This window comes from Cryptotermes secundus, unplaced genomic scaffold (genome assembly GCF_002891405.2).
Source record: "Cryptotermes secundus unplaced genomic scaffold, Csec_1.0 scaffold1084, whole genome shotgun sequence".
Classification (NCBI taxonomy): domain Eukaryota; kingdom Metazoa; phylum Arthropoda; class Insecta; order Blattodea; family Kalotermitidae; genus Cryptotermes; species Cryptotermes secundus.
This window is the reverse complement of record NW_019724603.1, coordinates 969,549-984,022: the sequence shown is the minus strand read 5'-3', so window position 1 is coordinate 984,022 and position 14,474 is coordinate 969,549. Positions and strand designations below refer to the sequence as shown.

The 14,474-nt window shown below is 39.0% G+C and overlaps 1 protein-coding gene across 2 annotated transcripts in view; it reads right to left on the bottom strand.

Annotated features, from left to right (window-relative positions):
• Window positions 1–5,870: 5,870 nt before the first annotated feature.
• Window positions 5,871–14,474, bottom strand: part of LOC111862528 (protogenin) — a 214,597-nt gene continuing 205,993 nt past the window's right edge. For both annotated transcript variants that reach the window (XM_023848010.2, XM_033750698.1), the window contains one exon: window positions 5,871–8,621. In XM_023848010.2, the coding sequence (XP_023703778.1) occupies window positions 8,171–8,621 (451 nt within the window). In that variant the 3' untranslated portion in view covers window positions 5,871–8,170. The remainder of the gene's footprint in view (window positions 8,622–14,474) is intronic.

Sequence of the window (14,474 nt, the reverse complement as noted above, 5' to 3'; positions counted from 1 at the left end):
ATACAAACTGCAGAATGGGCATAACACATTAAGTAAGGGATAGAGCTGTCACCTTTCACTTTGTAACACAACAATGAACTTTGGAAGACATGTCGTACCATACGATTTTTGTTTTCAATCCATTTATACAGGTGCATTCTGTCTAGTTGCAACCAATATTCTATTGGTTAACCATTACAAAGTCTCTTGTATGCATCATTCATCTTGATTTTGCATCATACGTTACATGAAGCTTGCAAATATGTGCGCAAGAAAACAATAAATATATTTATATAAATCATAATGGTTTTTAAAGTAATGCAACCTTCAATGTTATGGTCCAGGATAAATATGAACACTATTGTTTGTTTCAGCATGAAATACAAATGTCTTGCACTATCAGAAATTTGCCTTCCCTCTGAATGTCTCCGAGTATTGTCCATGACATTCGCATGCAAGACCAGAAATTAAACGCAAGTATTCAGATCATTAAACAGAAGGACATTTATCTATGCTTACTTCTTGATAAGCTTACTGGGGGAATTTCCTAGCACATGAAGCATGTTGCATTTGAGGTCCTAGGTCCTCATAACAGTGGCCATGAGGATTACTGTCTTCTTGAAAGTGACCTCGAAATTCAGGATCCTTCAAAATGTTGGTAACCATCTACCATATTATACAGCATTCCACATCAGAAGACAGCAACCTTCACATTTCTTCTCTTCAACACCCTGATGATAATTTGCTGTCTATTTACTCAACCCAGAAAAATAATGAGGTGCGAAGTATATTAAAAGCAGCAACACAAAATCAAATCCCAAACCACACATAGGTTGCACACACTTGTTCTACGCATTTTGATGTACTATTAAAATTATGCAATGATTTTGTAATAAATCATAAACAAAGACTAGGTCAACAGTATTATGAGACATCAAACATCGGGTACTGTCTCGCTTTAATATTTTTCATTAGTATATTGTTAAAATTATGGTCTAATTAATTTAAAACATACTCAGACTCACTCATAAATACAGAATGTGTATTCAGACTGCAGCTGAACACACTTACAAACATACTGCCCTATTTTAAATCCTTATTCCTACCTAAATTTTGTTTTATAAACAGCACTTCATGGACTTGCTTAGCGAATAACATGCTGACCATATATGATGGATACCTTCGGAACAGGTCACTAACAGCAAATAGGAATGGTTCGTGCACGCGATCACAACAGAGCTAATAATCCACTATGAGGAAGTAATGAGGGAAGGAAGTAGGGGAAAAAGAAATAAATAAATTATGTGGAGGATTTAGAGCTAGATATTTGAAATATGAGAGTGGCACAGCAGATCTTTTGTCCTATGAAGCACAAACCCAGTTCCTGACGATTACTATTGGGTGTGCTGCAGTCACGGACCAGGCTCCCACAATCTAAGTGTATAAGATCTTCAGGATTACTTCTCTATGATACAATACTCCGCAGTAACCCATTCACATACCATACTACTTATAAAGTACTCCCACAAATGAAGATACCATCCCAAGCCTTCTGATATATATATATATATACCTTTTACACTTATTTTAACAGGTACTTAACATACTTTGCATGAAATTACACTGATTCTGAACTAGCAACTTCAGATTCCAAAGATAATTCTATTTTAAGCACAGTTCACTGATACTTTTATACCTTCAATTCAGTCTGCTTCTGGTTCAAAACACAATCACTGAAGAGAATAGGAGAAATCACCATTAGCACTACCAAAATATCTCAAATGAATACCAGAACAGCCTACCCGATACAAACTGCAATATATACACTGAATTTCGATTGAAGGGTTCAGAACAAAGATTATAAATCTAGGTAGTACCTTCCACAAACATGAGCTTAATAGGAAGAAATGTAACCACTCCCAGTTTCACAAGAAAACTTCTTTCTTTGACTCATTCTACAAGAAAGCCATGTAGGAGCAGGGTTACAACAGATGGAGGTGGGAGCAAGTATGCTTACAAATTATAAATATAGAACACACACACACACACACGCACATGCACATATACATATATAAACTCAGCTACAATTAAAAATTGACAGAACAAATTATTATTTGTATAAAATGCATTACAATCTATTTATTTTAAAAAATGAGGTATTTGTATGAGAAAATCTGCAATAAAAAATGCAAACTGAATGATTAAAATATTGTTCTTGTGTGCATGCTTGTGTACAAACCCAAATGTACACATGCGCGCACACACATACATGCACGCATACACACACACCTGGGACGAAAAATTTAGATCAAAATCATGAAAGGAATAATAATACCAACAAAAGCCTACTTAAGGTTTATCAAGAGCTCTGGAATATGGCTACGAGACTGTTATTTTTTAAAATAAACATGAAAAATTGTTAAGCTGTGGTTGACCACAGAGTGACAGTGGGACCTCTCAAGGGAAAAAGAGATACTATCAGAAAATGGATGACCTGTTTGCATTTATTTTATCACGCCACTTCAGTTGAGAACTGACAGTGATATACATGTCAATCAACATAGTAAAGCCCACAGAAGAAATTCCCCATAATTTAAAAAACAGGTATTCATACCAAGAAGTTTGGACTTAGTCCTTATATGAAAATTCCATTTGTACAATCTTATTTTGTGAAGAGCACATTACAGACACTCTTGTTTCCCAAACAATCTTAATTCAGTTTTCCAGGACAAACACTCAACAAAACCTACACACATTTATGGAAACTGTGGCTATTTTGGGAGTAGTGAATACCGCTAAGGCAATATTAATTCTTTGAAACAGCAATGTACTCCTCTGAATAAATTAATGCTATTCCACTTATATAAACATATTCCATAATAAAAATAAAAGTTCAGAGATACGGACTAGCTCTATCGATTGGGCCCAACTGAGTAGGTTTTACCTGAAGCTGGAGACAGAATCTAGTCTCCGAAAGACTGTGACATTTGAATAAACACAGTGCGATGTGTTTAGATAAAGACATGGTGATGGACAATGTCCATGTACTAATATTCCAGAATACTGAACATGGTTAAACTCAGAAGGAATTATTGCTTAGTCACATTTTACAGAAAACACAGTAATGCAAAAGAGAAAGAGTGCATTTTCTTCATTTATTTTTTGTAAAAAATTTGAACAATGTCTAATTTTCTTTACAAAAATTTATTTAAGTAAATAATAACCTATTTAAATGAAGGAACGAATTAATATCTGTTGAATAATTTTTTACTTACGTGAGAACAGCTCAGGTAGCACGTAAGCGAGCATTCTTAAAGAATGAATTTTGGTGAACACAGGAGACCATTCAAATTCAATGCCATTTAAAAAACAGCATAAAAACATTCACAGAGATGAGACAGGAAACTTCTAATACCAAGAAAGGTTCATCATGTAATCAAAGTCCGTGCAAAGTAAATCCATGTTAACATACTAGAGCAACTACTGACAGACCTCATAATTCTATGGGCTTTACTGTTTTCTTGATGATAGTAACAACGGGAAAAATCCACCATCCAAGCGAGTGCTGGGTAATGAACCTGACATCTATCAGAAAGAGAAACCTGACTTGCATCTTGGTAACTTATCATTTTCACCACACACACGCACGCACATACACACACACAAACACACAAAACCCCTTAAGGAGATGAAATTTGTACGTCAGATAAAAGGCACCGAGGACCCCAAACTGGTTTGAGAATTGTTTTGTTTAACTTTTCAAATTCATTTTTATTTATTTTTAAAATCGTTTTCTGTCATTCCCATCATTAACCAACTAACACTGTGAAGTTGGGAACATGAAACGTTTGCGACTAACCTAAATTCTATCAATGGTGTCGGAAAGCAGCAACTCACATATACAGCATCCACATCTGAGCATGCGGATTCAGATGTGCAACACAATCCTGTCAGTTAACCAGCATTACCTAATAAACACCCGGATTACAAATATTTCCCACTGATCATGCAAATCCAAACTAGGTACAATTCTGGCATCAGAAATATTTTTACAACACACTGCTAAATTTGAGACAAACTGAGGCACTTCCAACTGAAACGTTGCCCCTCTGTTCCAACAATGAGCTTATACTGTGACAGGTTACTTTCGAAGAAGAATGGCGCAATTTCAGGAGCAATGAATTACCCTTGCAACTCAATGATGCAAGGCACTTCTGGCAGATCAAAACTCCACTAGAAATTTACCAAATTTCAATTATTTATTTTCTTTCTATCCTGGCTGCCTATTTTGAAAATGTTAAAAAAGGGGGAGGGGGGTACGTGAGTTCAGTGGAAAAAACGCACACTACGGACACAACATGAATGCAACATATGCCTGCATACATGATGCTACGTCTCATTGTCCTCCTATGTATTTTACGTAAATAGGGAATAATTCTACTGTACATTATTTGATGTCACTTAGAAACACACAAACAATACAGCGGTACAAACAAGACGAGGCCTATCTGAGCCCTTACAAGAGAAAGTTAGAGAACAAGACAGACAGAGAGAGTATATAGGTGGAGAGAAAAGAAAATCATTCTGTTATTATTATACAAAGACTTATTTTTCAGGTACCAGCATTATACTCTTGAAATCAGAGCGACATCATCGACAGTCAACATGTGCCCTCCTTGGCGGCGTTTAATATATATTATTTCTACACTGCTACTGCAAACAGGAGATACCAGAGTATTAAAAGGGAAGATGAAGCGCACTATATATGTCGCCTGTGTAAAACATCAACGCAATACACACACAGTCACTTGCAACAGACGGGATTCCTGACCCAGTCTCATGCATGTATAAAATGAGTGGCTGGCTACCTGCACAGCCGCCTAACAACTGCAAAGGCTCATAGCAGTGAACAGATAACACACATTTATATAAGTAACTAATCACAGAAGAAGAACATAAGATCTTAGTCCTTACATATGGATCTCACCTTTAACCTAAGCAGCCAAAAGATTAGTTTTGTATCAATATGCATCTGAAGAAAGGACATTTATAAGCCTCAATTTCTGATGGCCATGGCTATACACGAACCCATTTGATTCCACATCATCAACATGGAAACGGACTATTCGACAGCAGAATGCTGGGAAATGTGACAGAAAGACACAGGAATTACTGCATAACCACTATGCACGAAACACTGATAAAGGCAAAAAGCCATCCCGTAACAGGACGTGGAAGTCTATACAGTTGTTAGATGTTGAGGCTCCCACATTTTCTAAACAGTCGCCTCACAGATGGAGGCAAGGTCAGCTTTCCACGCCAGTTTCTCTTTACCCCCAGGAAGATTCCTGGTAATCATTTCTGTTAGGGGTTCACTTGACCCCAGGGCCATAGTGCAGCTGGAAGGATTATGTGAACTGAAAAATCCAATGACCTCATCAGGAACTGAACCCAAGACCTACTAGTTTGTGGCATAGTGCCTCAACAAACTACGTTATCGCGTGCCCCACACAAAACGGGTGCCGAAACTAATTTAAAACCAGCTGAAGTCAGCTACTTGTGAGAACTGAGGTTCTCATGACAGGCACTAATAAAGGGGTAAGTCTTCTGAGGCATCCTGCTGTGCAGTCTGACAGATATTTATAGTTTCACCATAATTTACTGCCTCTATCTTCAAGGAAGAAGAGTAAGCCAAGCATTGGAAAAAATGGCAGATATAGGGATGAAGACCTCTCCTATTTTGAAGATGGGTACAGTTGGTTCACCCAAAACACACTGGTAAATGTCTACCACGCTGCATAATGGTTACAACCGAGATGACTCTGATCTTCGAGTTTATTATACACCACTTATACACGGTGCCAAATCCCAGAAGACTGCTTTCTTCATAGTCACCGCCGTGAAAGTCTCAAATCTTACATTCGAGTTTATTATTTTTTTGGAGGGGGAAAGGCTGATAATGGCACATAAACACCTTCCCTGCCAGTCTCTCACTGGGCAATTTAAATCCCAAGTCCAGGGTTTCTAAATGTCAGGGTACTTTTAATGCTTTCATTGACTAGTTACTGTCTCACCTAAGTCAGATACAGTAAACCATATATGGGAACACTTATCTGACCACCAGTCAGATGTAGGAACAAATATCTTAACAATCTGACCGAAACCATTCTCAAGTGTGAAAAGAAACATGAAAAGTTTCAAATTTGAGGTAATGAGCACTATCTTCTGGGATGAGATTCTGTGAAGTTTGGTAGATATTTACTGATGTTTTGGATTAGCCTGCTGTCTCAATCTTCATGGCAGATGAGGTCCTCAGTCCAGCTTCTGGTATGAATTCTCCCTTTTCCTACATCCATACTATTCTTTAATGGTTGGCTTAATTTACTACCCTGAAGATGGAAGAAGCTGAACCCTCTGTATCACTGGTGTCTACCAGATTACACTGCGTCTTATCCCAGAAGACCACAACAATCACCACTCTTAAGAGTTTTAAATCACACATAAAGACAACAGTCATCAAATGGGCAAGTGGGCACAGTCCATCTTCACACAGAGCACAGACCATGGCTCTTTCTGACAGAGAACAAAGTTATATATATAACAGTTCCTTACACTTCAGATGCAACCAAGAAGAGGGTGCAGCATCTGTTTACAAAATACATTCAGGGCCCCCACTCATCAGCAATATACATTCTACTCTGTCCCAAGAAGTGAGTAGAAATTATATGTCATGCATCATTGAAGGGTTAAAAAAGCTAATATTTTCAACTGTGAACATTACTTTATGTGAAAACAATTAACGGGACATCAGAAGTTGTTGGCGGCTACGAAGTAATCCTAAGAGTAACCGCATATTACTGAATAATAAATATTGGGACTTCTATGACAATTTCACACAAAAATAAACAGAGATTTAAAGTTACAGTTTCATTTCTACCTTAAAAACAAATATATGTTATGACCAGTGACATATACTAATCGTAACTGAAGACACTTAGAATAAAATAATGAGTTATATACTTGATTTATGCTTTTCAGGCACACTATTTATGTTCAATCCTGTCCTGTATTTGAGTAGAGACCCTGATGTTGAACACAAACTACATAAATTACACCTTCAAACTCTTAAAATGCAATCATTGCCATCGGACACCACCTATTCCCTGTCTTTTATAGACATGCATTAAATAACGCTTGTAACTAGCGGTGGTGACAGTGGTGGCAATAGGCAGGCAGGTAGCCAGACAGGGGTGCCCAGTCACCATACACTTAACCTGTTCATCCATCCGGCAGGTCTGTGTGAGCAACGCTGTCTTTGGTACAGAGCTTCATGCATCGAATAATCAAGACTACAGAATCTCAGGTCAGTGACAATTAAGTTTACTGCTGTCTGCACTGTGACTCTGTGCAGTCTGGTACTGTTACAAAGCAAGATTCAGCTTTAAGCTTTAGGACAGAACATGCACACAGTGTACCCCTCCAAATAATTCTAAAGATCAAAGAGATTACATGATGTCTCACTCCAGAAGACCTCAAACTGACAAACAAAAAGAAGCAGAACTTCAGAATACCACATACCACCACATTTCCTGAAATGTTACAAGCGCATGGTGATTCAGTCGTTTCGCACTAACCAAGGCAACTTCTGCAACAAACCATTTCTACATCATGTGACTGGTCAGGATATCCAAGATCCTGATGACCATAACATGGCTTTAGGGAACTTATAAACAGCAAATTGATACACTTCCCTGCATCAATCAGCGACAAGCTAGGAGCTTCTATGTTGAATGCCGTTACCTACATGTAGCAGATGTCACGAACAACCAAGTGATTCAACCTGCCAACCATGGAGGTGCTCACACAGACATGATGGATCTGTATATAGTTAAATGTATGATGACACTGTAGACATTCGATAGGTACATGAATTATGACAGCGGTAGAAATGGCAATGATCATTACGGCTATGAGATGGTAGCATAAGTAGTAACAGTTTCAATAGCATCAGTGAAGTATATAGTGTGTTATGGTAGTTTAATAACACCGATTACCTCAGTTACTAATAAACAAAATACCGAGTTGTACCCGCATCCATCCGAAACATACTTTTTTATTTTTATTGTTTGTTCCTAGCATTTTAAATAGTTCCAGTAACAGTACTTTGTTACTGGTTGCATAACAGGCAATTCTATGGAGAAGCTGTTGGGTGAAGGAGTTCAGCTTGCGGTGTGACTGTTGTGGCTGAGGAGGACTTCTGAACAAGGGGTGGATGAAACTGGCTTCTTGTTGCAGTGGTACCCGTAATGTGATCGATGTGATGAAGGCTTGTACTGCCTTGGCTATGGCTATTATAACTACTATTGTTCTGATGCTGCTGATGGGGGTGGTGATGATGATGATGTGGGGAATGCTGTTGACTGTGCTGCTCCTGCTTTTGCTGACTACTTTGGTTACCTCGTCCATGGAGAATGCCACCATCAGAACTTACGTCCATATCAGTGACCTGAGTGCTATTGATGGGCAGGTCACTGACTCGAATGTCTGCACTGCTGGTATCTTCAGTCCCGTCCCAAACGTTACTGCTGCTATCTGCTGCCACTCCATGACTGGCTTCACGTTGCAGAGGCACTTCCTCCCCTCTATAACAGCAAACTATTCTTTGAAAAAGCATCACATAAATTAACATTTTTGATATATTATCCATCTATCATTATTTCTGTTCCTCCCACTTTGGGGCATATGGCATCCGTGAAACACTTCATTTCACTTCAGTTTATTAATCTTAGACAGTTGGTAGGGCTCTCTGGACAGAGGATCAGCCTGTTGCAAGGCTGCTAACTACATGGGTCAACAGACACATGGAATGCAGACAAACATCCATGCCTTGAGTGGGATTCGAACCCACAATCCCAGTCTTTGAGCTACCAAATGCATTTCATGCCTTAGACCACACAGCCACTGTAATTGGCTTTTGATATACTAAGACACATTAAATCTTTAGTATATCCATTTTAGTCTGAGGCAGGGTAGCACAGTCGGCATAGCAACTGCCTACGGGCTGGATGACTGACGGGTCGGAGTTCAAGTCCTGGTAGGGTCAGAATTTTCTCTTCTCCATACCGTCCCGACCAGCTCTGGGGCTCAACCAGCCTCCTATCCAATGGGTACTGAAGGCTCTTTCCCTGGGGGTAAAGTGGCAGGGATGTGAAGCTGACCACTCACCTCCAGCTAGTGCCAAGGTCAAGAAAATGTGGATCTAGACATCCACTCCCCATATACCTTCATGGCATACTTAAGCACGGGAATAAATTTACCGTTTTACCATCCATTTACTATGATACTTGTAGAGCTTAGAAGAAAACACAACCCTCAAGAATGGTCATGTAATTTTCTGCTGTGAGTTCAGGGTTTCTACAACCTGTCAGGAAATCATTAGTGTAATTCCTCTTCACTGACATCTGTAACTGTCCACTTTCTCAGTAACTGTGAGGGTAACACAATTTAAGGAGGAAATAAGCTTCACAGGACCGTGTACTTCTGTAGTAAGAATGATACAGTTTCATCCTACACCAAATTTATGTCATGAAACTGAAATCCTGAAATTAAAAAAAAAAAAATATTTTGTACGACATGATATGATGTCATACTTACACTCACACTTAAAACAATAATTAATTTAGTCTCAAGTAATTTATGTGAAAAACAAATTTCAAACATTCACTTTGGTTTCTCTCTCATGTTCTGAGACAAAGCTCTATACATGTTGTGCACCAACCAGAATGAAGATATCATAAAGTTTGTTTTATTAAATTAGTTTCCTATGAATTTAACCCAAAACTGCACAAGAAATGCAAATGTAGTAAATTAACCCTCTTCTTGATGCCCCCCTCCCCCACTCTCACACGCACGAGGCAGTCAGTACAGAGGTCACAAAACGAAGTAAACAGGTGTCCTATGTGTATCACTAGGTAGCAGCACAGTTCAACTACATGACATTCTAGGAGTATACTACTGAAGAGCAGCGTTCTGTTGTATGTTTTCTGTAGGCAAAAGGGCTCGATGCAAAGGATATTCATAAAAATGTTCGTCTTTCACTGAAAAGTGTCTGTCGTGTAAAGCACTTCACAACTGGGTCTAGAAACGTTTTGCCGATGATGAGGTGGAAACGGAGGTGTGAAAATAGCTGAGACAACATTCAGAAGACTTCTATGCTGCAGGTTTTGATGCAATGGTAAAGCAATGGGACAAGTGTATCAATGTTGGTCAAGAATATATTGAGGGAAAAAATCCCCCCCCCCCATTTCGAATATCATGTGCTTTAGGTTTGACATCCACTTGTGATGTATTTACTGACTCTCCCTCCTATATATACAGGCTGTCCCAGGAGGAAAGGTCACTCTCTGGGACATCATAGTATGGGTTACTCAAACAAAAAATTGTATATGTACATGTGTCCTATTCCAAACAGTTTCTGAGACAGGGTTATTTCACTGCAGAGTAGTTTGGATTTTGCTCCAATATCATCCTTCCTCCCTGCATGTAAAACTGTGGGAAGCATCAGCTGGCCATTATGACTGTTGTCAGTGACATTCTTGGAGTGTTGTGAAAAATGCCGCACATCTTCAAAAAAGCCAAATATGCTGATATGCTGTCTTCACGTGCTTGTAAAGTGCATTTATTGTTGATGATGGTACGTAGGCGAGTCAACTTAAAACCGTAAAACTGAGATAAAAATTTGAAATATAGCGCCATTGTCCTATAAGTTGGCAGACATGTTACCAATGCTATAAAGAGTATCCTATAGGTGGCAGTATAATGCAGAAAAACAGAACGCCATCACAGTGCCAGTTTGAAGATGGTTGCTCCACTACGTACATGCATGAAACAACAACGTTCTGTAATTCATTTTTTGATCAGTGAAGGTGTGAAACTGACTGAAGTTCATTGATGGATGAGGGTTCAGTATGGTGATGCATGCTTGTCACAGCAGCAAGTGTACAAATGGAGTAGGAAATTCAGAAATGGTGTGAAGTCTGTGGCAGTCGCTCCTCGCCCGGGTCAGGTGCACAGAGTTGTGACCCCTGAGTCTATTGCAGCAGTTGAAGCCTTAGTGATGGAGAATCACTGAGTGTCTGTGGATTAAATAGCCGAAATTCTTAACATGAGTCACAGATCAGCACACCATGTCATTCATGTTGTGCTCCAGTTTCACAAAGTGTCTGCAAGGTGGGTGCCACAGCAGCTGACTCCAGAATTGAAACGACATGTTGACACCTGTGAAGAACTTCTGTGGCGCCTTGAAGCAGAAGGTGATTACTTCCTTTTGAGAATTGTTACTGGTGATGAAACTTGGGTGCACTACCACAAACCAGAAACAAAGAGAACGAGCAAGGAATGGTGTCATTCCTCATCACCAAAACCCAAGCAGTTCTGGACGCAGCCATCTGCAGGGAGGATTATGCTTTCTTTTGGGACAAACGAGGCATACTCTTGGAGCACTACACACATCGGGAGAACACTACCACCAGTGCCTCATATTCAGATCTCTTGAAGAATCACCTTCGATCTGAGGTCAGATCAAAGTGATGTGGACTTTTGACTAAAGGTGTCCTTTTGCAACATGACAATGCTCCGTCCCATACTGCCTGTGCAACAGTTGCAACAATCCAAGACTTGCACTCTGAGTGACTTCCACATCCACCACACTCACGAGACCTAGCCCCAAGTGATTACCATATGTTTGGGGCACTCAAAGAGGCAATGGGAGGAAAGCAGTTCCGTTCTGATGAAGACGTACAGCAGGCGGTGCATGAGTGGTTGTGCAGACAACCACAAGAATTTTTTTCTAGAGGAATCCATACACTTTGTAAACACTGGAGGCCCTGTATTGAACGAAATGGAGACTATGTAGAAAAATGATATAGTTATGTACCGCTTTCATTCCATAAATTAAATTTAAAGAAATTTTTAGTTTTCGTTTGACTCACCCTCATATTTTCAAAAATGTAGTGTACAGATACTAGATAAATTGTACCACCTTTTGTCACTGGAATAAGAAATACTGGTGTTAAAAACATCACCTATCTCTTTCCTATAAAAAAATTTGGGACTGTACAGTGAAATAGCTGTATCTCAGAAACAACTCGGAATAGGACAGGTACACACACTTCTTTGCTTAGAATGACTGACACTATGACCTCCCAGAATATTGACCTTTTCTCCTGGTACACTCTGTATATATATGTCTCAGACATTTCAGATCCAATGAAGTTAGGTTAGGTAACAAATATATATAGAGAGCCTTCGATATTTCTGTTTTAAATTACTCACAAAGAAGAAAATCAGCATGGAAAGGGTTAAAGATGTTGCTACAGAATATAGAGATTGTAAAATTTTTGGGTTGGATATCAACATCAAAATTCTTTGAACTGTACTACTTCATGCAGTAAAGGGGAAAAAAAAGTCTTTACTTGGCAATTAAACACTCCACAAAAGTCTCTGTAACTGTCAACAAGTCACAAACAAAGTCATATTTTGACATGCCTCAGTACAAATTTTTCAGCAGACAAGGAAAGATATACTCACCCCAGTAATATGAACTGGTTCAATTGCAACTAGAAATAACAATGACAATAAGTACCATTTACTGCATAAGGCATACCCAGTGTAAGCTATACTATATTTTACTTGTGTGAAACTAAAACATTTGTGACTGCATTTGAGGCACTCTGGCTGTCACTAGAAGTACAGTAAAACTTGGTTATAGCAACATCGGTTTCTGCGGCACCTTGTCTATTGCGTCAAATATTCAATGGTACGAACTAATTCCTCATAAAGCAACTGTTTTTATACCTTGCTTAGTACGACATGCACAAATGCATCAACCTCGTATGTAACGTCATTTTCATTCCTGAATTTCTCTGATATCGTGGGAAAGTTCGATGTGTCTGCCCACCCTCACTTTCTCTACTTACTGACGTGACTGTCCTGGAAGAATACGACCGCGGGCTGCAAGAGGAGCGTGGGTTTTATGTGAAAACAAGGGTGTGGGGTGGGACTGAGTGAATAGTGCAAGAGGACACGGCAGGTTGTTAACTGCATTCCTTTCCTAGAATCTTGTCTAACAGGACCTCACATTGTCTACTTACCCTATAGTGTTCCTGCCTAAACCCAGAGAAGTGCAGTAGTGAAAACATGGCAATGAAAAGGAAAGTTTTAAGCACTGAAGAGAAAGTTAAAGTGATTCGTGAAATAGAAAATGGAAGGAAAAAAGCTGATGTATGCCGCGAATTTGGTTTGGTGACTTCTACAGGACAAACGATATGGAGAATCCATATTAATTCCACGTTAATGTTACGTTAGTCTGTACTTAACTACATATTTCACTAAAAAATGCAACATTTTAACATTTTTTGGTAGATTTTTACATGACTAACATAAGGCTACTGTGGAAAGTGCCCATTTCGGTTACGACATTCGTTTATAACGACACTATTTTTAGGTCCCTTTGATGACGTTATAACCAAGTTCTACTGTACTTAAGAGTAATCTGTCAGCACTGGCCTGGTCTTCAGATATCTGGGAACTGATGTTGTCAACTACTTTCACGTAACGAAAATATGCTGATATTCCAGCAATATGTTTGTGCCTTCATGCATATGCAACAATTTTCCAGACGACAGAATTTGTTAAAATGACATCCAACCATGGCAATCGTACACAGGCCAGCTCTGACCATGCGATGACATGAAACTGATATGGATTCATAAGAAATAACTAACACCTTCTCATACACTAACAGCCTCTACTGGGTGTTCATCAGCATTGAACATGATCACTGCAGGCTCGACTGTCCACACACTAATTGCTTTTCTTCAAAGCATGCAGTTTCTTCGAAACAATCACAAAAAATGTATGTAACACTTCACTGCATGCAAATTCTGTAGAGTAAATTTGCATCAAAAAGTGCAGCTTATATGCACACAAATATGGTAATGTTAATATTAGGAACTTCTAGAATAAACACACAGTAAACCCTCACTGATCTGGTTACAGTTAATCCAGATGTCAGATAATCTGGATCAAAATATGAAAAATGCTGTTTCTTCGAAGTTGAGTACATACTTTAAAAATAAACGTGGCATTTAGATGGCAGATGAGTTACTTGTTTGTCCAGACAAAACTTAAGACAGTGTATTTCTTTGGAGGTCTTCCTGGTCTGAATTGTGAATACATTTTTATACAATGGGGTACCCAAAAGAAACCAAAGTAATTTTTTGTGGGCAGAGCTTTTGTAGTACCGCGTTTTGCCGCTATGAGCGCATAGAGCTAACATTCCTGAGTCGATAAGCTGACTACCGTTGCTTCAGAAGGTAAGGACTAGTTTCGGCAGAGTTTATAGTGACAACTGTTTTGTGTGATCGTCGTTTTTGCTATGGCTGATTTTCGTGGACAGCGTGCGGCGGTGAAATTCTGCTTTTTGCTCGGGAAAA